The 22683-nt window shown below is 40.4% G+C and overlaps 1 protein-coding gene across 2 annotated transcripts in view; it reads right to left on the bottom strand.

The window, feature by feature from the left end:
• The window catches only part of LOC148343431 (disheveled-associated activator of morphogenesis 2-like), an 81924-nt gene that overhangs the window by 33450 nt on the left and 25791 nt on the right, over positions 1-22683 (bottom strand). For both annotated transcript variants that reach the window (XM_088290775.1, XM_088290859.1), the window contains exons 2-3: positions 11862-12136; positions 4376-4465 (exon numbers count right to left, since the gene is read on the bottom strand). In XM_088290775.1, coding sequence (XP_088146901.1) covers positions 4376-4465; positions 11862-12029 — 258 coding nt within the window. In that variant the 5' untranslated portion in view covers positions 12030-12136. The remainder of the gene's footprint in view (positions 1-4375; positions 4466-11861; positions 12137-22683) is intronic.

The raw sequence follows: 22683 nt of genomic DNA, 5'->3' as shown, positions 1-22683 counted from the left end.
TGTAAATTGCACTCACACAACAAAGACATTTACCTTTCTGAGTGCGCATACTGATATAATCTCTGCCATTGCAACTGGCATCATTCTGGTCTGCACTGCTATTTTTTAAAGTCAAGTTAAATATATCTGAAATACTGTAGAAATAATTAAATACAATAGAAGTCATTCAGACTGCTGATGTGATCGGCACACATTGCTAGACAGATCCTGAGCCTGAGATTAACGACGCAGAGGCCTTGGTCTGCCTCTTGCCTGAAAAGTCTTAAAACAAAAAAACATGTTTACTCTAATGCTATTTATCCATGCAGTTCCATGCTAGCGCAAGACTACGTGTTTAAATTTATATAATAATATGCCCAAAGGATTGTGTGCATTATTCATAATTGAGCAGGAATGCCCAAACAGTCGATCATGGTTAACTGGTAGACCGCGGACTGCTCCCTAGCCGACCGTATTGGATGTACGGGGAAGAAGAAGAAAAAAAAAAGTTATTATTATTCACATTACTCATCAATAATTAATTTTTCATTAGATGTATCCTAAAACAAAGAGATATCAAATTATTAATTTGGCAGAAATACAAACTCAAAGTATGCATATCCTCAGTTATTCATTGAATATTAATTGTAAACAAATTTTCAACTTCCAATAAACCTTCAATGAATATTCAATGAATATCAGACAAGATGGATACTTTCACTCCTTACTGCAGTGAAAAATTTTTTTTTTTACATTGTTGAAACGTTTGTGCTTTAGCACAGTAGTCCCCAACCACACGGCCATTGTGGACCGTGCCATGGATGAAAGAAACGTCACGATGCACTTCGCTCTGTCTCCTTTAAGTCAGAACCAGATCAATGCAGGCTTGTTGTGTTTTATCTGGGCGGACTTGCTGAAGAAAGGTGCTGAGGTGAAGTTTCCAAGTTCTTCCACACCTAACTAATTCAACCATGTCTTTGTGGACCTTGCTTTAAACAAGGAGCCACAGTTATGCTGGAACAAGAAAGGCATTTCCTAAAATGTTCACACGAATTAAGTCGCAAAGAATTGCTTTGAAAACTTGTGTGTTATGGATTATACGCAGGCAACGACAATTTCGTTTAAAACATTCTGGATATTCACTACAACACGTTCCTGACAGGCACTGAAGGAGATTGCCCCGTCCAACAGACAAAACAGTCGAAATCTCCATGGGGGATATTTATCTATGGAAGCTCGGATTTAAAAATCTCACCTAAAAAGACAGGAAATTGACAGGATATTGAGTTCTTGGAAATTATATAACGCTCGCCATTTCTTGCAAGTTACCAGCATACCATAAGCGCAGCCTCACGCACATCTTTGACACGCTGACAGAGAAGTAAAGTGTTTATGTGGCTTTCAGTCAGTTCAGGAGACAGTGGTGTGAGTTCGGCATTAGCAGAGGAACGACAAAATGCTCCTTTCACAAAATAAAGACAATAAGTCTTAAATGATACATAAGAGATCAAGACCTGTCAGAACCGAGCAGCACTGATAATGAGAATTACAGATGCTGTTTAGCTCTAAGTACTGAATGATTGTTAGTAACAATTTATTTGCGGAAGCTCGAGGACACACAAGAACACAAATCAGCATACCCACAGGTCATAACGGGAAGTTGTGTTTCACAGCACACACGCATTCCCTGTGATGGGCACATCTGTTTGTCAGTCATCAACAGACTGCAATGACATTGCCCCTTTTTTTTTTTTCCTTTAATTTTACCAGTCACCACGCTGTGTTTGTGTGCGTGTCTGCTGTTGTTTTTTTTTTTTTTATGCATGTGACATAGTAAGTACGCTCTTGATGCCAATTGGCTGTCTGCAACGACTGTGGCGGCTTGAAATAATGAGAGAATGATGACTGACAGTCATGCCCATCACTGCGTACATCTAACACACACACACACACACACAAACACTGTGAGATATCATAACCGCTGGCTGTTTCAGAGGTCAGAGGTGCCGATATGGATAGCTTATGTAAAGCCCAAAGGCTTTGTCAAGATGTTCTGCAGCTCGTTACACAGAGTCCATATTTGCATTAATTTCCTTAACATGACCGATTACAGGAGTCGCTAAAAGAGCGTCCAGATTGTCAGATGAGGAAATAAAGTTTGTTAGCAGAGAGAAGGTTGAGAACAACGTTGTAGGAGCACTGGACTTAAGAATCAATTAGAAAAATTATAGTTTCAAAATAGGGCGGCAGTATTAAATAGTGTGAGTAATCATCTTTGACATTGAGATTTTAGTGATTAAAATGCTGTAAGATAGTCTCTTGAGTGGAAAACTAAAACTCAGCAGGCAGGGACAGTTTCTTGACAAAGGGACTCATGTTTGTTGTACTGAACATGTCTGTTTACTTTAAACACTATTTTATTATAAACCAGAACAGCAAGTTGCTCCGGTTTAAATTCAACTGTCATTTTAAGAAAATGAAGAAAAACATGCATCCTAAGTCGCTTAAGGCAAAATAGAACAAGATCACAGTATTTACTTTAAGTAGAGCTCACAGAGGCTCAATTGAACAAGCATTAAAAAGGTTTTATTTCTGTGTTAGGATTTGCAAGATTTTTCAGAGCACTTATTCCAAAATAGGGACGAGCCTCACAAAGCAATTTTAAGCGATAAGGAACAATGTCAGGGAAGCAAACTAATATTGAAAGCAGCATCACCATACATTTCACCAAATGTTTTACATATTGGGCAATTTTAGCCTATTTTGTTTTTTTTTTTACATGACGTGCCGTTTACAAAAATACATACTTTTTTTAGAGATTTGTTTTGCCACACTTCGGAAAATGTCCAGGACTCTCAAAATGTTTTAAGTCGATGGTAATGAAACGCAACTGGCATTCCTTCAGCGGCAGCTACATGCACTTTTAGGTCGCTTTGCAGGTGAAAAAAAACAAACTTAAACGCTTGTCACTATGTTATTCAACCACAACAACTGACGGCGTCACCAAGCAGAGGAACACAAGGGAACTAGTGTTTGTCACAGGCAGGACCCACTGAGCAACATTTTGCGGCCTCTACGAATAAATCGCTGCCATGCTGTAATTCCACAGAAGACAGGGGACTACTGTGTTGTCTGCTTGACTAAATAACCTATAAATGTGCAGTAAAACACACATTTGTCAGACTTTGCAGACAGGATACACGGACTGCTGGCTGCATAAGCACACATTGACAAGTGAGGTATTCAATATTGCCTCCATCCATGAATGACGTATTTGTCTCGCTCTTCTTCCAGCTTTTTGCGGCTCTTCTCCCGGGACACAGAGTTTTTCTCTTTTTTTTTAAATTTTATTTTGTTTCACCTCTAGCCTGAACAGAAGAAAGTATCTCAAACTTTGGAATATATGGAAGAACATCTGAGTATTTATTATAAAAGCCTGTAGTTGCTTCAGAGAACTGAATTACTGCAGAAATACCGAATTTGGGAGTTTTCAAGTGAATATGAAAACAAACTTGCATGCACAGGTGGAGGAAACCTTTTCAGCTCATGACCTACATTACAAACATTGTATTGTTCCATAACATGAAAATACACAAAACAAGTATCAAAGCCCTTTGCCCAAAAACGGTATGCCTACTTAATAATGAATGCAACATGTTCCATGCAACTTGCACCATGAGACCTGAACAGGCCACAAATTGGTTTCGGTTTAGTAACTCAAACCCACCCACAAAGCATCATGTGTTTACTCCTTGCCCATCAGATCAGCTAAGCCTTCAAGCTTTAGGTGGAGGAAGGAGGGATTCCACTGTCATACTACTTCCAAGACAGCAATCTTGCCTTTTCTTTTTCTTTTCAGCAGAGAGGCACAAATATCATATAGTAAATTTTCTATGGAGAGAGAATGAGGAGCTAAATTACTCTATTTTTTTTCCTCCAAGCACAATGTCATTTCCTGCTGAATATTTGACCACAAAGTGATGCTGGAGTTTTTGGGAAGGGGAGATGTTTTGGCAAGGGCACGGGGGTGAAATAGAGGGCTAACCAGCACTTTCAAATGACGCTCATGGTACGTTGACTATGTTACAGCAGCAAAGCAGGGATAGGACATACACTTGTGTACCTACCATTTTCCATGTACAATATTTGCAAGCTGGTAAATCTCGTGCATTAATTACCGTATGCGGCTTGTGGACGTCATAGAGCGACAATGTTTATGCCAAAGAAGAAATGAGAAGTTGGGTTTGGGCCTGACTGCGTGGCTGAGCTGATTTAAAACTGGCTCGGGTGAAAGCTGCCTTTCAATAACATTCATGACTGACGTAGAGGCATTGTGGGAGTAGGCAGCCAGCCTACAAAGGGACAGCCAGAGATTCGAGACAAAAACTGAGCTTACCTTCTTTTTACTGCAGTAGATCTGCCATTTCTTCTCATCCGGCAAAGCGAACATGGCCTCCCTATTTTTGTCAGTCAAATCCAACTCGTCCTGCAAAAAGGGAAACATTATTATTTTTTAACAATTGTATAATACATATAGCTAATTTTTATTGATCAATTCTGGTATATCCATTTATAGTAAATGCATACACAGCCATTAGAAACAATCATGCAAATCAGGTAACATCGTAATATTTATTTTGGCAAAAGCTGTGGGTCAATGGATGCATCAAATGTCACAAGGTGGCATCTGATTGCGCAATACTCTCCAGACCACAAAAGAGTACGTATTTACATTCACTCTGTTGCCCTGCTCACTTCCGCAGCCATGTACAAGGAGCTTGCAGCTCCTTTTGAAATGCAAATGAGCCCAGGAGATGAGACCATGTTTGTCAGAGAGGAAAAGTAAAGTTTCAATAGCAGATGCATTGCTAAATCTGGAACAGTAGACAGAACAAGAAATGCCTTGACGGAAAAAGAGGAACTTATGGACAACAAAAACAGAGGACATGATGAGATGCTTTGGAACCATGGCTTTGTGCTCAAGCTTGAAACTAATCTCATCATAATGGTTTGGGTAGCATGACGTCAACCAGAAGTACCGCGACCCATCAAGGCCCCCCTAGAATGAAGATTGCCAACAGTGCCAGGGGTAGGGGGCCCCTTCAAGGCAACCCAGCAGCTTCACAAGTTTTTTTTTGTTTTTAAATCCATTGAGCTGGACGGGGATGGTGAGGTTCACACAGCGAGCCTGACATGTTAAAGAGTGACATCATCTTTCATCCCGCGCTTTCAATACCAGAACCAATTATAGAGAGTTTTGAATAACATAAAAAGGAACAAGCTGAATGGTTTTGAACTTGAAGGACATGTAATACAGACAGAAACCACAAAGGAGCTTTAGAATCACACGCCGGAGCATTTTTCCTCTCAACGGCATCATTTCACTGACTAACTGTCACTCTAACCCCAAGATGGTCAACAATAAAGAGGAAAGCTACAAGTCTTACCTTCTTTCAATATTTACTGACTTCAATCAAACCACAAACGTCTCTCTACATCCTCCGGCTAAGAAATCAAGTCTAAGAAGTTGAGAAGTTGTTTCTGTAGCCGAGCTGCGGAAAAAAAGTTGATCAACTCATTGCGTTGACCACCAAAATTGGTCGAAACCAAAATGCATGCCGAAAAACTGTTTTGAATTATTTTAAAAAACACGGAACCAGAACCGATGTTTGGCATTTTGTTTCCGCATGGACATTAGTAGGCAAAATGTTCATGGAGCTTATGATGCCAAGGGTTTGTGGTTGCTTCAAACTGAAAAGGGAGAAAAATCTGGTTCCAAGTATGACTGCAAAGCAGGGCTGGCGGAGCTTACAGACTTGGACACGGGAATGTGACCCGCATGGCGATGAGCCAGCGGCTGCTCCGTGCTGCTCGGGGTAACAACAACACAGCTTTGAATTGTCTTTTTAAGTGAATTAACATTTACTAAACCGATCTTTGTCAATGAATGCCCATCACTACTTTAGAGGTGAAGTGTCTTCCACTCAATTGTCCTGACCCGAGTAATCGATGGCATAATTAATAAGCCAGTGATAGCCCGACTGTCGCTTTTTGGCCAGGTCAAAGTCCTGCTGTCCAAGCTGCAGCTCATTAGAAGACCTGATACTGGGAGCTTCCGGGGAAATCTGTGAGAATAAGACACTTGGATTGGAACCAGATGGGAGCTGAGCCCAACAGTTGATCTCCGGCTTCTTCACTCTGCCCAGCATTTTGCCTTAGGCCTCTCAATTTAATGTCCGGCATGGAAGAGAGATAGGCGGTGTGTGAGAGAAGGGTGGACGCGATGAAAAACAGGATTTAAGTATCTGCGGAATGCTGGATTCTACAGTTTAGGGGATGTTGATGTTTACTTTAGGGTTTTACGTAACACTTAAATGACTGAGTGGATTACATCGCAGGGTAGCAAGAGGCGAAAAAAAAGAAGGGAAACCGCAGTGCAAGCTGTAAGGGCCAATGCACTTTCTAAACACAAATCTTTTTTTTTCAGTGAGTCCCTTTCACATACAACATTCTAACCCCAGGTTTCTCTCTTTAACTGTGTAAAAATGGACAAAATTTCTTTGGATGTTCCCGAAAACTTGACACACTCCCATTGCGGAATACTATAACGAGAACACGCACATAAGTTGTGTTGGACTTCATCTAAAGGCGAGAACGGAGAGTGGAGATGATGTGGAAATTGGGTGCGTGAAGGAATTTTTTGTCAAAACAGCGAAAATGTTTTTTCTCATTATGTAACAGTCGATTCTTTTCTTCTACCGCTACCTCACTTCATGTTCATAACGTGCTCCCATCACATGACCTTCCCTTACGACCTTAGAGCAATACACCAAAGTATTCAGTCCTTACACAGTCAAAATTCCTAGCAAAATCAAATAACATTCCATCTTTGCTATGCAGAACTTGTGCCCCCGTACATCTCCGCCAACACTCTCCAGTTGGGAATTCATATAAACCAAAGCTAATATTGTTACACCTGCTGCTCAAAAGGGGAAAATACATACCTTAGGCTTCTGAGACCTTTCATATTTTCAACAGCCTATCGAGTGCGGTAATGTTACAAATTAAAACGGGTGTCACGGTGTTCATGTGTGCAGCAGACTGACGGACAGGCCAGATCATTCAATTTCCTGTTTCACAAGGCCAGGAGCCTTCTCAAATGTGCTGAATAATAATGAATAATTGAGATAATATGAAAAAAAGGAGTGAGGCAATGGAGGCACAGCCTACAGAGCAAATGGGGGCTCTTGGCTGAGACATTACTTTGAGGTCAGTGGATTTCGGACAGGGGTACAGTACATTACTGATCAAAACAAATGCATTCTATGCTCCTGTGGCTTCAAAAAAGAAAACAAATGACGAAAATGGAGTATAATGAGGGCATTCCGATTAGTGATGCTGTATGATGCACAATGAAGCCATGTAAACTCAGAGAGAAAACTCAAATAAAATTGAGCTGCGTAATGAAGATTGCAGAGGGCAAGAAATAGGGTAGAAAGTTATTAACTGCAAAATGGTGGGCATGTGGAAGTGCGGAAACCCATCCATTTATTATCTAAGCCGCCTGTCCTCATGAGGGTCACGGGCGGCGTACACCCTGAACTGGTTGCCAGCCAATCGCAGGGCACACAAAGACAAACAAACATTCATACTCACAAACACAGTTAGGGACACTTTAAAGTGTTCAATTAACCTATCATGCATGTTTTCGGAATGTGTGTGGAAACCAGAGTACCCGGAGAAAACCCACGCAGGCACAGGGCGAACATGCAAACTCCACACTGGAAGGCGGGAGCCGAAATCGAACCCCGAACCTCTGAACTGTGAGGCGGGCGTGCTAACCAGTCGACCACCGTGCCACCCGATGTGTAAACTGTCTGCAAAAATGTGACGACAGGAAGGGAGGAGGATGACTGAGTGTGAATGTGTGGCATATAAAAGGGAGTGAGGTTATTACAGTGTGACCACCAAGTTAGAATGCGTCAGACTCCACCTAAATGGGAATTGTGTGGTCCAAGAATGACATCCTGCCGTGAGGGAGCGTCTATTAACCATTATTTAAAAGGTGGGTTGAATTCAGTTTTACCATGGAGGTCTACAGAACGCCCTGCAGCCATCCTGAGCAAGACAGGAAGCCTGATGAAAGACAGGCCAGATATCAGGAGTTCATATTAGCCCTCTGCGGGAATCACAGGAAGCGGTTTAATTCTAAAATCTAAGAGCTTGTTTTGAAGTTGCTTCACACAAATTTAAGTTCACTTAAAGCTACTTCACTTGATAAAAGTAAAACATTACCTTCTCATTATTTAATTCCATTTGCAAGTCATCTCATCAAACACACAAAGCTTGCGCCTTGCAACGCCTCATAGAAGAGTCCAAGTATGCTGCTTTTCTCTGGATCGTCTAACATCTAGTTATTACTTGCCTCGTAGTTCTCTCAAACAGGCCAAACAGGGCTTGACCACTTCCATAATATGGTTTCACTCATAGTAACATGAACGTTATGAGTTGAAAAGACAGACAGACAACTGGAATTGCACGTTGGAGGAAAGATGAAAGGAAGGAAGGCCCATCCAAGGGCGTGCACTGGACTAAGGTCGTAAATGGAAAAAAAAAAAAAAAAAGCCCTGCTTAAATGATGTCACAAATCGTTTCCTTCGAAGTTGACGCTTAACATTCCGTGAGCATTTGAAAGGGATTCTCCCTTGACTTTAGCATTAGCGAGAGCAAAGTTAAAAAAAAACAAAGCATGAATTGTATTTAAACCTACATTTTATGTAATTCTTTTTGTTTACTTTTACAGTAAACTCCAACTGGGTGACAATAAACAACGTCAGAAACGTACGCGCCGCTCTCCATTGTTTTTCTTTGATTATAATGTTTTAATGATTGTGAGAAGCCAAAATCAAAACCACGCTTAAATTTTTAATCATCCAGCCTCGTCATATTTTCATGACAATTTACTTAAAATTCCAAATCGTATCGCTATAGAAGTCTTCCCATTTAGAGGTTCATCTTTGTGTTATTTTAAAGCTCATTCTCTATCACCCTGGACGTCCACAAACTAAACATGTCTGCTTCTCTTGTGTCATCTGCAGTACTGTCTGAATTCCTATGCAGGCTCTCTCAAAAGCGATGCCACTGTAATGATATCCCAACCTTTCCACAGTCAGACTCATGTCTTCATTGACATTGCGCAGTTGTTCCCAACAACCTCACACTTTTGTTGTCATGAAGGCAAATTCGATTGCAGCTTATCAAAGTGCCACCAGTCACAAGCTGACTGACTTAATTATGATATGCTAAATGATAATGACGCAATCACGTTTGATGATAAAGTCACATTGAGGTTTTGCCAGTCATTGTTTAAGCCGCGTCAAACTTGAATTGTGTGTCAAAACGGATGAAAGAGAATGAGGAGGAGAGGAGTGGGTCATTGGATAATTTGAAGTGTCCTTGAGCTTCAGCCATGAGTTTATGAATTAATGTGTGTGTGTGTGTGCGCGCGCGTGCGCGTGTGTGTGCTTTAGAGGTTGGATTGACTAGAAAATGAATACGGTAAATAACATAATAACACTCTTTACCATTTCATCTCAAGCCTCCTAATTGAGATGATTGAAAATGAAATTAATAAATGATAGTGTATGCAGCAGCAGTGGCAGTCTTTTGGATTTGTCTTGAGAACTTGATATAGGACGTGTTCCAAGAGCACAATGTCCCATCGCTAGACAACTATTTTTAGCACAAACACCACAAACTACTCATGTGGTACTTTGGGTGCTGCTCCCCTGTGCCTGTGTGCATCGCAATGGTGACCCCTGGTTTAGAGTCTTTGTGCAGAATTTATTAGGATTAAAAACATGAGCGATTAACCTGTATCATTCTTTGACACAAAAGCCTTTCCATTTTATTATGATAGTGATGTTGCTGTTGTTTTTTTTTTGTCTGGTTCTTTAACAGAACATCATTTTTGACATGGCAGCTCAAGCCCCCTCCTTGCACTGGGAGTGTGAGCGGAGCGAGTGAGCGTGCACTGCGCCGTCTCTGGAGCCAGTGGAAGATTCCATTTGAATGCGAGGACTCTGGAGGTGGTTGGCCCAGATCTGTCGCTCCCACTCCAGAGGCTCCATTCAGTCTTACTCACCTCCTCAAGAGAGTCTTTCATAGCAATAATCCGCTACCACAGTTGCCAAGGAAACACACTATTATGGATCTTAATTTCTCCCTATGATGCAAAGTATGCTTCTTGCGTTACAAATATTATTGTCAGGACCGTGTGACTAGTCAATCTAAATTCTGGCTGTACAGGTTGTTAAACACGTGGTCAAATAATGCCAGCATGTTGGAAGTAGCTGGATCAGGAAAGCAGATGGGGAAGGCCGATGACTTATCCAGATTAGCGTTGTCAGGTCGAAACATTTTGTGTATTGGTCATCCAGTCCAAGCAAACATGAATCAAGTTGTCACAGTGAGTGATCGACTAACAGGAACATGTTTTTTTTTCCGCCCTCACATTGCAAGCTTTAACTTCGACATCCAATGCTGTGATGCTTCTCAAAAGCAAAACAGAGACGTGAATCCAAACACTGAACATCTGAGCTTGTGAAAAACAAAGTACCCATCCAACCATCTCAAGATTAATCTATTCACAATATGTGGAAGGGACCTGATCCAATGAGATGGGTCACAGCCAAATCTTCTTTTTCCTCGAGGGTCAACATGTTGCAAGAGGTTTTGATATCAAGTATGGCTTCCACTGTTTTGATGGCTGGTCCTCTCCGGCTTCTATCAGCGGAAGCTGAAGGTACAATATTTACAAGGTCAAATGCTCCCATACGGAAAAGCAAATCGAAAAAGCTAGCAACACCTTTCTCTGTCAAATGTAAATATTCACATATATTTGGTTTGAATGAACAGATGGATGACAAAGGAAAAACCTGAACAGGTAAAAATGCCGTCATGCACTTTTGTGAATCACTGTTCGGGAGAACCACTTCTGAGAAACCTCAGCATTGATAACAATGAATTATTTTGTAATGTAAAAGGAATTTCCCTTTCCTCAGCTTCTCCTGAATTGATCGGGACATCTGCAGTCATCTATCCTGTTGCTGGTGAAGCTGAGCATTCCAAGACAAAGACATGAGTATGCCAGGAACAATCCCGTAGCCAAGACACTGAAAACATATTTGGCAATGGGGAGAGTTGAAGTGGGACAATAAATAAGGAGCGAAAATGAAGATAAAAGGGAAAAGTGATCCTCAAAGACAGGAGGACACCAAACATAATAAAGGAAAGTGTAAAGCCAACCTTTACGTGCATTGGGACCCACATCAAGAAATAATTCTTTGACGTCAATTCATGTGTGATGATGATACTTTGTACTTTGACAACATCGTCTCCTTAACTGTTTCACAAGATGAGAGGATAAATAAAGAGGGGTCTTCGTCTTTGCAAAATCTCTCTCGTCTAAATCATCCAGCGACCTGGGCCCTCTCTTCTGCATTCTCCTCTTTAGCTCATTGTCACACGTTTTCAATTTGTTTGCGGGCTGAGGGTTGAGCTGGCCATAGGAAGAGCTTGTTTTTGCTTCTGCAAAAGCCCCACACCCCACCCTAAATGACTTGCAATGTTCATGCAGATTTTTTTTTCATTAATGTCAGAGAACGAGATGTAAACATTACATGATCTTTAATGATTAGCAGTGTTTTTTGGAAGAATTTGGGGGGGATTAAATTAGATTTTTTTTTTTCAAATGCATTTTCGCTATGCGGCGATTGACTGCAGAGTAAATGTATATATAAAACCCTGATCTCATGAAGTCTAATATTGAGGACATTAATCATGGTGTCAAATAGTAGCAAACAATGACGGTAGCCACTTACCACCAGCTCTGAGAAGCGAGCATGCAGCTCCTCAGCGGGCGGCATGGGAGCACTGAATTCCAGTAGCTGCAAGGGCACACTGTCCTTGAGGTTGATCTCCAGGGGCTCACTGCTGCCGAAGCAGCACAGGAACCCCAGGCCCGCCCTTGTCCTCTTCCTGGGGGGCATGGTGCTTGCGGGAACACGCGTGGCAGTGGCGGAGTCGGAGCCAAAATATTTAGGAAGGGGTCAAGGGGGGAATGAAGAGGACTAGGCTGCTATCTAGGTGGCATGATCTGAAAGAAAGATGAGAGAAATAATTCAAAACAGGTCCGAGGTTCACTATTCAGTTTGGGTTATGCACGAGCATGTCACAACCAAAATAAAAATGGTGGACGACAACGCTGTTGCATCATTTGTTCTGATATCGCCTCTCAAACAGTGTACATACTTAACGTACTACACAATCAAACTGACTAAGGGAATTCTAAAGAGTTTCAAAAATGACTTGGGAAGTCAAGGGTCTGGTGTGATTGGCTGAAATGTAAAACCAATTCCTGACCTGGCAGGTAGTTTACACTGTGGTCAGACATTTGGAATGAATGAATTGATTATTTTGAACATGTGAGAATGCCAAAAGAAAAGAACAATCAAACAGAAAAAAAAATTCAACCATAATAACCTAAAAGTAAAGTGGAATTGTATGTATTCAAATTTGTGCAGGAAGAAGTAACTCCTACACTGTCCTTATAACTCTGTCGTAATTGTTTATATGAATTTCACTAAAATACTATAGTAAAATGATAGGAACTAAATATTGGTATATACATATTCGTATTCCTGTAGACAGTAAAACATATCATTAGAAGTCACTAATACAATAATACAAATGATTGTACATTTGCATTTTTTGCCTTTCTCAAAAAACGACCAGAACCAAATGTGTTTGTTTGGCATTTCCCGTGTAAACATACCCTGAGTATACGTCAAAAAACCTGACTCGCAAAAGTCTTTAATCACTGACGAAACCAAAGCTTGAAGAAAAAAAATCTTTCAAAATGCTGAATTAGCAAAGCGCATACTAACTGCAACCTTCCAAATATGTTTTCTTTTCTTCCGTTAATCCAAGAAGATGGGCAAAAATCAGACGCGCAACAAAGAGAGCACGGACCTGGATGATAAGTGTAGCGTTCAGTTCGAATGCAACAAAGACAGCGCTTGTCTGAGAGGTACAATCGCGCCTCGGCAGTGTGTCTGTGAGTCGTTGTTCGGACACTGAGCTGCCCTAACAGTGCCCTTTCACTTTTCAATAGAGCAGACAGTGTGTGTGTGTGTGTGTGTGTAGCAGTGAATGACAACAGTACACCAGGAGTCGAGCAATGAATTGGACACATCACCCCGAGAGGATTTCCTCAGACCTACAAAAAGGGATACGGGTGGTCATTGAACTAAGGAAAAATGCGCACTTCACGCTGTATTACGGCCTTTCAGAAATCACACACGCAACCGCACGTCACGCCCATTGCATTTCACAAATGGAAACAGTTTACCACCATTTTGGGACAGAACAGACCTCCAGCCTGTTATGTAATGCTTTTAAAAAGTAAATCTAGCAGAAATGTTTGACCAAAAGGTACTTGGGAGTTTCGGTTCAAACTGAAACACAGTTTACAGTGTTTGAACGAATAAGAAGAAACATTGTTAATATAGTTAAATATTAATATCCCACTTTCATTTCATACAATTTCTTTTGTTTATGGGCTCAAGTTTTAATTCAATGTAAGTGACAAGAAATAGTATGACTTCAATTTCCGGCAGAAATGACAAACTACTTCAGGTTTACTGAGGATGACGACTCCTCGCCATTTCTCTCTCTCACTCTCATATTCACTGTGAACAGAGGCGTTCTCATTCCGCTGACTAAAAATAGATGGGTGGTAAATTTTTTATGAACGCGCTCACAGAGAAAAGAAAAAAAACTACATTTGAAACATTGCTCATTTGCTTTTTCTGCTTCCTTGCATGTGCCTTGTGTAGGCGACAGAGCAGAGCTGTGCACTGCCATGAATAAACTGCTTTTCCCCTTCACTTGGAGAACACGTCGCTTTCATTTCATTATTCTCTATGATCATCATCAAATGTGAAGAGCGTTTCCTAAACATTGCAATGAAGTTTGATGCCCTGTGGATGTGATGGTGGGATAGGTGTTAAGATCCTGAATTCAGGACAACTTTTACCTTTGGTGGGAGACTTCGATTGTTAAGTCACAACCGTCGAAGGAAAAATGCGTCTTTCAAGACAGAATTAAATCAACAACAAGCCTCCTCTGCATTGCTTATCGTTTCAATCTATAATGAGGGTTATGCTTTTCAATTTCCTGGCAGGGATTGAATAAGTTAATATAGTTGGATTGAAATTAATTTAATTAGCACAAATCAGATAATGATGTTTGGGGACTCTAAAGGTCTGACCTAGTTGGTTACTTACACTAATCTCATTGCAGCAAAGGCAAAACAAACATAGTGAGGCTTTTCAATCAGTTAAAAAGTAAAAAAAAAAAAAATTGGTGACTTCTTTCCAACAATACAAAGTAACGTTTTTCCCAAAGCAATTTCCTACAATTAAGTGTCTCCTTTTAAACTAAAACAACATACCAACCTCTACGATGGCATTCATGGATAGAATGTCACCAAATCTTTTTTGTATGTGTGCGTGCACCCGCGCCTTTTCACTCTCCCACAGAGCCCCATGTGCGGTCAGTCCTCAATCAACACCCGTTCTGCTGGCCTTCTTCCAGCCTTGGTAAAGTAGGCCAGGGACAAATATATACGGTACACAGCAGAACGTATATACAGCAGCCAACACACAAAAATACGTAGATAGACAAAATTCGCAAAAAATACATAAATAAATGAATAAATAAATGAATAAAAAATACCCGCACCCAAAAAAAAACAAAACATGCGGATCAACCATTTAAGGTGATGTAAACCAGCCAGAAATATTTGAAGTCTTTAGGTGACATGAGGGCTGCTCGATTATGAAAAAAAAATACATTATTATTTTAGTCATAACTGAAATCACGATTATTCAAACGATTATGTTTTGGAACGATCATATATACTGTATCTGGGTAATGCATGCGGAAATCCAAGAAATTCCAAATAATTCACAGGCTATTTCTTACAACTCTATATGGCCATCTTACAAACGAGCTGGTTCTCTCAGTGCTGAAAGGAAACCTAATTTTTGGCACAACAGTGACTGTCATGCTGTATACCAAGATACAGTTTTCTCAATGGCATTGAAAGGGTTGGTACAAATCAGAGCTAAAGTAAAACATCTGCTCCCAAACCATGACTGGCACTTTGTGATTCAGCTGAGAGATGCTGAGCAGATGTGCAGGCAAATAGCAAAATCTTTGATTGCTTTCAGATCTCACAGCCTCCATGAATGATGTCACGTAAAACGCCCGCATATTCCATTAAGGACGGTGCCTGTCACCGTGGAAACCCGGCTCACCCTGAAGGCCGTACCGTGTGTGCGCACGTCAGGAATATTGTTTTTGCGTCAGGATTCGTTCAAGGGCGCAAACGTTCCAAATGACGTTTGGCAACAATTTTATGGTGTCAAACATTTTTTAAATTTTGAACATGTTTAAACTTTGATGGAGACAAAAAAAAATGTTTGCAACTATTAAGACTGTTTGAGAATGTCTGGCAAATGTCTTTGCAACTGTTGCACACCATCACTGCTCAGTGAGAAACAAGCTAGAGGATACTGTTTGGTAAGAAATCAAAAACCCCAAAATCCTCTCTCAGGGCTACATTCTCCCATTCACGCATATATCGTTTTTGTTTTTTTATGCATCCAGGCAGCTTGCGCACAGGATCAGATTTTACAGAGAATGTCCACCTTTTAGGATTGCTCTATCCAAAGTGATTATCAGTCATGAGCAGGCGTAAATGACTGATTTGAGTGGACTTGAAATAAGAACATGGGAGAATGTGGCCCTAAGTGCTTAAAGTTGACCCCGCTTGTACTGCAATGGGTTACATGCAGAGGACAAAATCATGAATATTCATGTCCAAAAATGAAATCATGCCAATAAGGAGTAAGAACAAAAAGAAAGAATACTTGTTTTAATTATTTCCGTTATTTACAATGGTAAAGCAACCTGGAAATAATTTGTAATCAACATTAGTGGTTATAGTATATCTAAAGTTCATTACAAGCCCAAAAAGTGTAATGCAACGATGAATGAAAAATCATCTAAAATCGAGTCAAAGAGCTTATGCATTGATGAAAAAATAAAATAATCGATTTGATCAATTTTGATTGCGAAAGTATTTATAAATGGTCACAGTCAAATCTTTTGTACATTTATTTATTTTCATGTTTAGTTCTGGCACGAACAAAACACGGTAAGATAAAAATCGAGCTAAACAGTCAAAATGATTAGTTCAGTTAAGTTTTTGTAGTAAAGTTACAAAAAGTGACTTTTTTAAAACTTTTGGTTTTAGATGAGTAATTCATTTCGTTAAAAAATTTTTCAAAAAAATCTAATTGAATGGAAAATTGGGAACTCACAATCAAACATACGAACAGGGGCTTAAGTTAATCGTTACATCCCCGGTTACGATAATGTCTAAAATGCAGATACTTGAGGAAATATAAATGCTTGACTGAAAAAGTCAATCATTGGAGTCATCTTAGTGGGTGCGTGCGTTTCTCTGCCACTCTTAATGACAGACATGTAAAATTCTTCAAACACACACACACACACACACTCTTGTGGCAAGCGTGGAACCACAGAAGCACTTTGATGAACTCCTTGCTCACGCTGCATGGTGCGCCTACAGCCATAGAGTCACATGTTCACACGTTCAGAAATCACACACTCCTACTAGAGGCTCAGATGTGAGCGCATTTTGCATACTCACACACCGTGAGCCCTGAAGCAGAGAGACGAGCCTCCCGGTAACTGAGTCTTGGTCTGGAGTGTAGCCAAGCATAGCGAGAGAGAGAGACAGTGATGTGAGGAAGGTGATGGAAGGGAGGGACAGAGGGAGGGAGCTTTGAAGGGAGATACTGCTGCCACTTCTCATTCAACCCTCCAACTCTCTGCATGGTCCCCTGTGCCTGGAAGTAGGTCAGTGCAGGAGGAGGGAGCAGCAGTGACGAGAGAGCGAGCGAGACAGACAGACAGACAGAGAGAGAGTTTCTGAAATCGGCTGTGTGAATATATCCATGCATAAATCAGTCCATCAAACATTTGTGCCCTGGATGATTTCATTTCCTCTCCACAACATTCATCTCATCAACACAATGACAATGACATATGCGGTGTAAATTATGTCAAGCTTCTGGTTCGACCTTCATTCATGATTGCAAACATATGCTTGAATTGTAGCAAATATGCTTCATCATGTCGCCTCGAGTACATTTGTTGTCACTCCTCAGTTAGCTTGATGACTTTTTCCCCCTTTCATCTTTACGTCATTGCCAAGACAAATCAAATTGCGTATTGTCCAGCATGTTTCCTCATGATGTAAAACACGGGCTTGTACAACTCTAAAGCCATAATACAGTATTGCGATAATCGCCGGTACTGGCAGGCTGCTCACCATTGTTCTATACCGTGAAGTTAGTATTAACGCCAAGAGTTTCATGTAATTTTTTTTCTGCCAGGTAAAAATGATCATCTCAAGTGTGCAAAAATCAGTGATATTAATGCAATGTATCAGGAAATCAATTACACAGTGCTTAATTGTTTTCATTTTTTATGTTACAACCTTATTCCAAAATGTATTTTATTTCCCCTCAAAATGCTATAAACAATTGTTCTTTGTTATAGCACCTTTGAGTATGCTGCTGGAGGTACCGAGGACTAAGCGCGACCCCAGGGGGGGATCGTGCCTTTTCTATTGCCGTTCTTTCCTTCTGGAATGAGCTCCGATTAAATGTTAGGCAAGCCACCTCTCTGTCCATTTTCAAAACCCATTCGAAGACACATTTTTATTCTTTAGCTTTCGACTGTCACTCTTCTGCTGTTCTTCTGGTATCTATTGTAAATATGATTATGTGTTTTATTTTGTGTTCTTATTACCTGCTAATTTATATTACACCATATGGAAAGCGCTTTGTTACAGCTCCATCTATTACGAAATTCTACATATGAATAAAGTTGTATTGTATTTTATAATATGATGTCATAAGCTTGGCACATTCATTTTTTGCTTCAACTCTCAAGCTCCATGGAGGAAGTGAGGGAGTTTGGTCTCTCATAGTCTGAGAGTCTAACAGGTGTCTTTGGGCAAACTTGCCTCAGGCAGACTGTCGTGTGCCTTTTACCATACATCTGATTTGTGGTTTGCTTTACAATTAATTCTGTCATTTTGGAAGGCTCTCACATTTCCATGCAGAAACGTTGGTGCGCTGACAGAGTGACAATTGGGTTCTTGTCACCTCACTCACTCGTTCAGTTTTGAAGGGCTGCCAGCACCCAACGGAGTCCTGCTGGTAGGCCTGTCATGATAACACATTTTCGAGACGATATGTTTTCCAGAAACTATCACGATGAACAATGTTATCGTCAGTGGCGGGCAGTGCATTTCACACCTCGGCCTTCAGTGAAGTTCTACTTAGTCCAACTTGAATAAATATCCCTCATAATGCCATCATATATGACACCATGGCTGGAGAAATAATATACAGACGAACACTTACAAGCTACTGAGTGTTGCACGACCTCGCTTCTCATGAAAGGTCCGTCTTGAGAATTGCCTTGCAAGTATATTTGCAATCAAACCCACACTTTTCCTCCTTTGGCCATTGTGGGTTAAAAAAGTAAGAATATATTTTAGATTTCCTAACGGTCACTGGGTAAGCCTGTCTAATGTGGATTTGTTGATTCCAAATAGTGCTGCCCCCTCGCAAGTTATCAGTTGTCAATCAACTGTAAGTGCCCCCTTCACTCACATGGAACGGCTGCCAGGATGGCCGAGTGGTCTAAGGCGCCGCGTTCAGGACCCAGTCTCCCCAGGAGGCCTGGGTTCGAACCTCGAATTTCCCCATTGTGGGACTAATAAAGGGAATCTTATCTTATCTTATGCGCGCACGATTTTACCTGAAGGCCTCAGACAAATAGTGCCTGCTACTGGTATTATGAAATCTGCCTGGCAACACGAGCTAGCTGAATTCTGATTGGATAAAAACTATCACCTAAAAATACAACACTAGGATATAATATGAGATCAATGTGAAGAATATGATCGTGAGTTCTTGATTTCTCACTATGGCTGATTTTAATGATCTTGTTAAAAAACAAAAAAAATTAAATTAAATTTAAAAAAACTTGAATCACATCCTTCTGAAGAGTTTGTATCTAAACGTATTTGAGCAATTGAGCTGTAAGCTACGGCAACGCACCAACACTGGACAGAAACAGATTTGTTACGCACCCGGAATGGATATCTGGTGCCGGTCGCCAATCTCAATATTTTGGTGGACGTATAATGAATGTTTGCAGAATCAATGGGGCATAACCAAGTGATTAAATGAAGTGCAAAAAGAGGACCGCACAGGCTAACTGCGAGCCAAGGTGAAGGCCTACCTGCTGGTTCTAAAATGATATGGACAATATGGGCCACTATGCTCATTGGGACCATCAAAGCAACAAATATTTTTGTACATCATGCTTGGTTTGTGCTCTGACATAAATGTTCACATATGGGAGCTTTTACAAATCAGTGAGTGTCTTTCTAAATCTAATCTGTTTACTATAGGCGGACTTGAATTCAACTGTAATTGGAAAACAACTGTAAACATCCCAAGTGTAAAACAAGATGCACCTGTGCTCAATGATTAGTACTTATGTAAGGTGATTACTTTTTATAATTTATATGCATTCTCCTAAAAATTGAAAATGTGTTTATGTTTTCATTATGGGGTGTTACATGTACAGTGTTTAGGAAATTTGAATCAATTTTGCATCAAGGCGTAAAATAAAATGTGGAGTAAGTGAAGGGGTCTAAATACTTTCTAGACGAGGACACCATACCTAAACCTCCAAGAATTAGGTGTTCAAAATTAACGTCTGCATATTTGTTGCACTCGCAGCAAATGAGAAATCAATGACATCGCGTATTTCTGGACTTGCAAAATTGTGTCTCATTTGCTCAACCTGCGATTTTAATGTAAAAGAAAAGAACGGAAAAAAGAGGACAACTGTATTTACTGGAGCAATACGAGAAACGGCCACTGGATGCGGGTGCCCCAGACATGCCCTCACCAAAATTCCCTCCCTTGTGTCCGCTTGTCTGTCCAATGACTAATGGACCAAGCCTCCATTTTTGATCCCCTTACAAAGCAATTGACTCGGAGCCAAATCACCTTAGACACAGAGAGCCCATTCTCTCAGGGAGAACCGCCGCCCACCCACGGCTACTGATTCAGGCCATCGGGGAAACAACATTAGTCTAACCTTACTGTGGTCAAAGGTCATGCTGTGAGAAGCTCCACTATAGTAATGGCTCATACGTGGCCATCATTATCATTCCTTTTAATTGTACATGCAATACTTAAAGATTAACCAACAAACAAAGGAATGTATACATGTGAAATGACACAGCACTGAGTGCACTCAAATTCCTAAGTGGTGACATCACACAACTATTCTTGGTAACAAACTCAGCGCAAAGCAGAGAGCTACCGCCTTAAAGAACTAATGACCAGAGCTGATAGCGGACGATCCGACATTATTTCACAGTATATTTAGATGCAATGTCTTCCTGTGCTCGTTCTGAAAGCACACCTTTTTTGCTCTTTGGGAAATAATTAAAAACAAATGTATTTTTTTTTAATCAGTATCACAGGCAGAAAGACCGCTTTTGTGTCACCTACAAACTTACTGACAGTGCAACTAACACACAATAAAGGAGTGTAACAGAATCAGAATATAATACTTTGTGAGATCTTTAAGCGTATTCAATATTGTGCCTACGTGCATCTTCCAGGAAGTTTCAAAGGATCGGAAATCCACCCTTTCCTTAAGCCCCCCCTTTGCCATTCTTCATAACCACCCTAATTACTGTGCCTCTTTCAATTACTTCCTCTTTGCAAATCTGTCATCAGATATGGGAAGCTATGAAGATGAGACAGCTGAAAACCTGTTCAGCTGTTGATCGAAGAGCTAGGTTCTCTCGCAACGTCGCCAGAATATGAGTATGGATTCATTTATCTCCCTTGAGTTTCGATCAACACACATGATTTCAAAAGGGTTATTGGACTCCAAAGTAACGAACTTTGAGAGAACCAAAATTTCAGGTGGATAAAAAAAATACATTAAAAAATAAAAAAGCCAGCATCAAGGTGACTTATTGGTAGCAAACCAGTTCCACACCATTGTGCCCCCGAGGTAAAATGCTGTATTCTTTTCCAGACTTACACATACATAATCATATATTAATTACAAATAAAATGTTATTTCATGGAAAAATAACTGGAATGAAACCTTCATTTCAAAGGTCTCTAAAATCCTCCATATCCCCCTCATCTGGAGATTATCGTAGGTTTTAAAAATGCCTAATTCAAATTAAACTGCACTAATAAACTAAGCACCAGTGGGTACTGGAATGGCACAAACTGAAAACAACAAGATTTGCCGCTTTTTTTATAATGACATGACAACGACGATCTTGTGTCCCGCTATCATTACATCCCCACTGCACAGCGTAACCCTAAATGCAAATTAATCTTGTTACTACAATAATAATAATAATAATAATAATAATATTGCCTTTATTAGTCCCACAATGGGGAAATTCGAGATTCGAACCCAGGCCTCCTGGGGAGACTGGGTCCTGAACGCGGCGCCTTAGACCACTCGGCCATCCTAATAATGTTGCATTGTCAACAAACAGCATTCATACAAGCTTATACGACAACATGGACCCAACCTAATTTATCTGGCATGCTGTATTCTTTAATATTACCAGTTATTTACATCAAGTCCACTTCAGTTGCCTTCCACGGACCTCATTGGGTCATTGCACTCACCACAGCATTCTTTTTATGAACGTACCAAAGGGTTAATTTTGTAAATATTTCCGGTCCCGACTAAACTGTATAGGAATTCAGTCAATAAAGGATTACCTCCTCCTTACACTTGAAGGCAATTATAAATAATTCCTAAACTATTGCATGGTTAATCCTATTGCTTATACTGGATTGCAAGACTCACCCCAAGGGGCAATTACATTCAGACAGAGACATTTCTCATTTTCTTTGTTTACAGACAGCTATTTTCAGGCAGCGAGTGGAAGCTAAGAATCATTGCAAGTGTACAGGCAGTATTGATCTTTTTCCAAGATAGATCCTTCAAGCAAACGTGCCATTGGCAATTGAGGCTTTTCACTCTAAATTGTTAAATCTAGACAAAGCTCTTCAAGCTGACCACAATTTTCTAATTCCAAACAGACTTCTTTTAAATACTAGCAAAATGTCTGCTTACTATCTGGGATTAGCTTTCAATCTTTCAAAATCCTAAACATTTTAAATGCCTATTTTGCAGTCAACTTTTGAGAATTCTCTGGGGTGTTGTTTGCGTCCAGCCAACGCAAAACAAACTGTGGTGCCGGTTTTAACAGGGCAGAGAGGCACAGTAACACACCTCACTAATAACAAGGAAATGCCTGTACCAAATCATTGGAAAAAGAGGAGAGTTGATGTTTCTAATCTTCCAGGGATGTCTTTAATATTGTTTTTATTTGGTTTAATTCAGGCAAAAAGAAGTGATTTCCTGCTGTGAGTGGTCATGATCACATAGGGAAAGAAGAAGTAC

The sequence above is a fragment of the Idiotropiscis lumnitzeri genome, chromosome 1, assembly GCF_059441095.1.
Source record: "Idiotropiscis lumnitzeri isolate Australia: NSW breed Sydney's pygmy pipehorse chromosome 1, RoL_Ilum_1.0, whole genome shotgun sequence".
NCBI classification, from domain to species: domain Eukaryota; kingdom Metazoa; phylum Chordata; class Actinopteri; order Syngnathiformes; family Syngnathidae; genus Idiotropiscis; species Idiotropiscis lumnitzeri.
The sequence above is the reverse complement of the archived record's forward strand: the minus strand, read 5'-3'. Positions and strand labels throughout refer to the sequence as shown.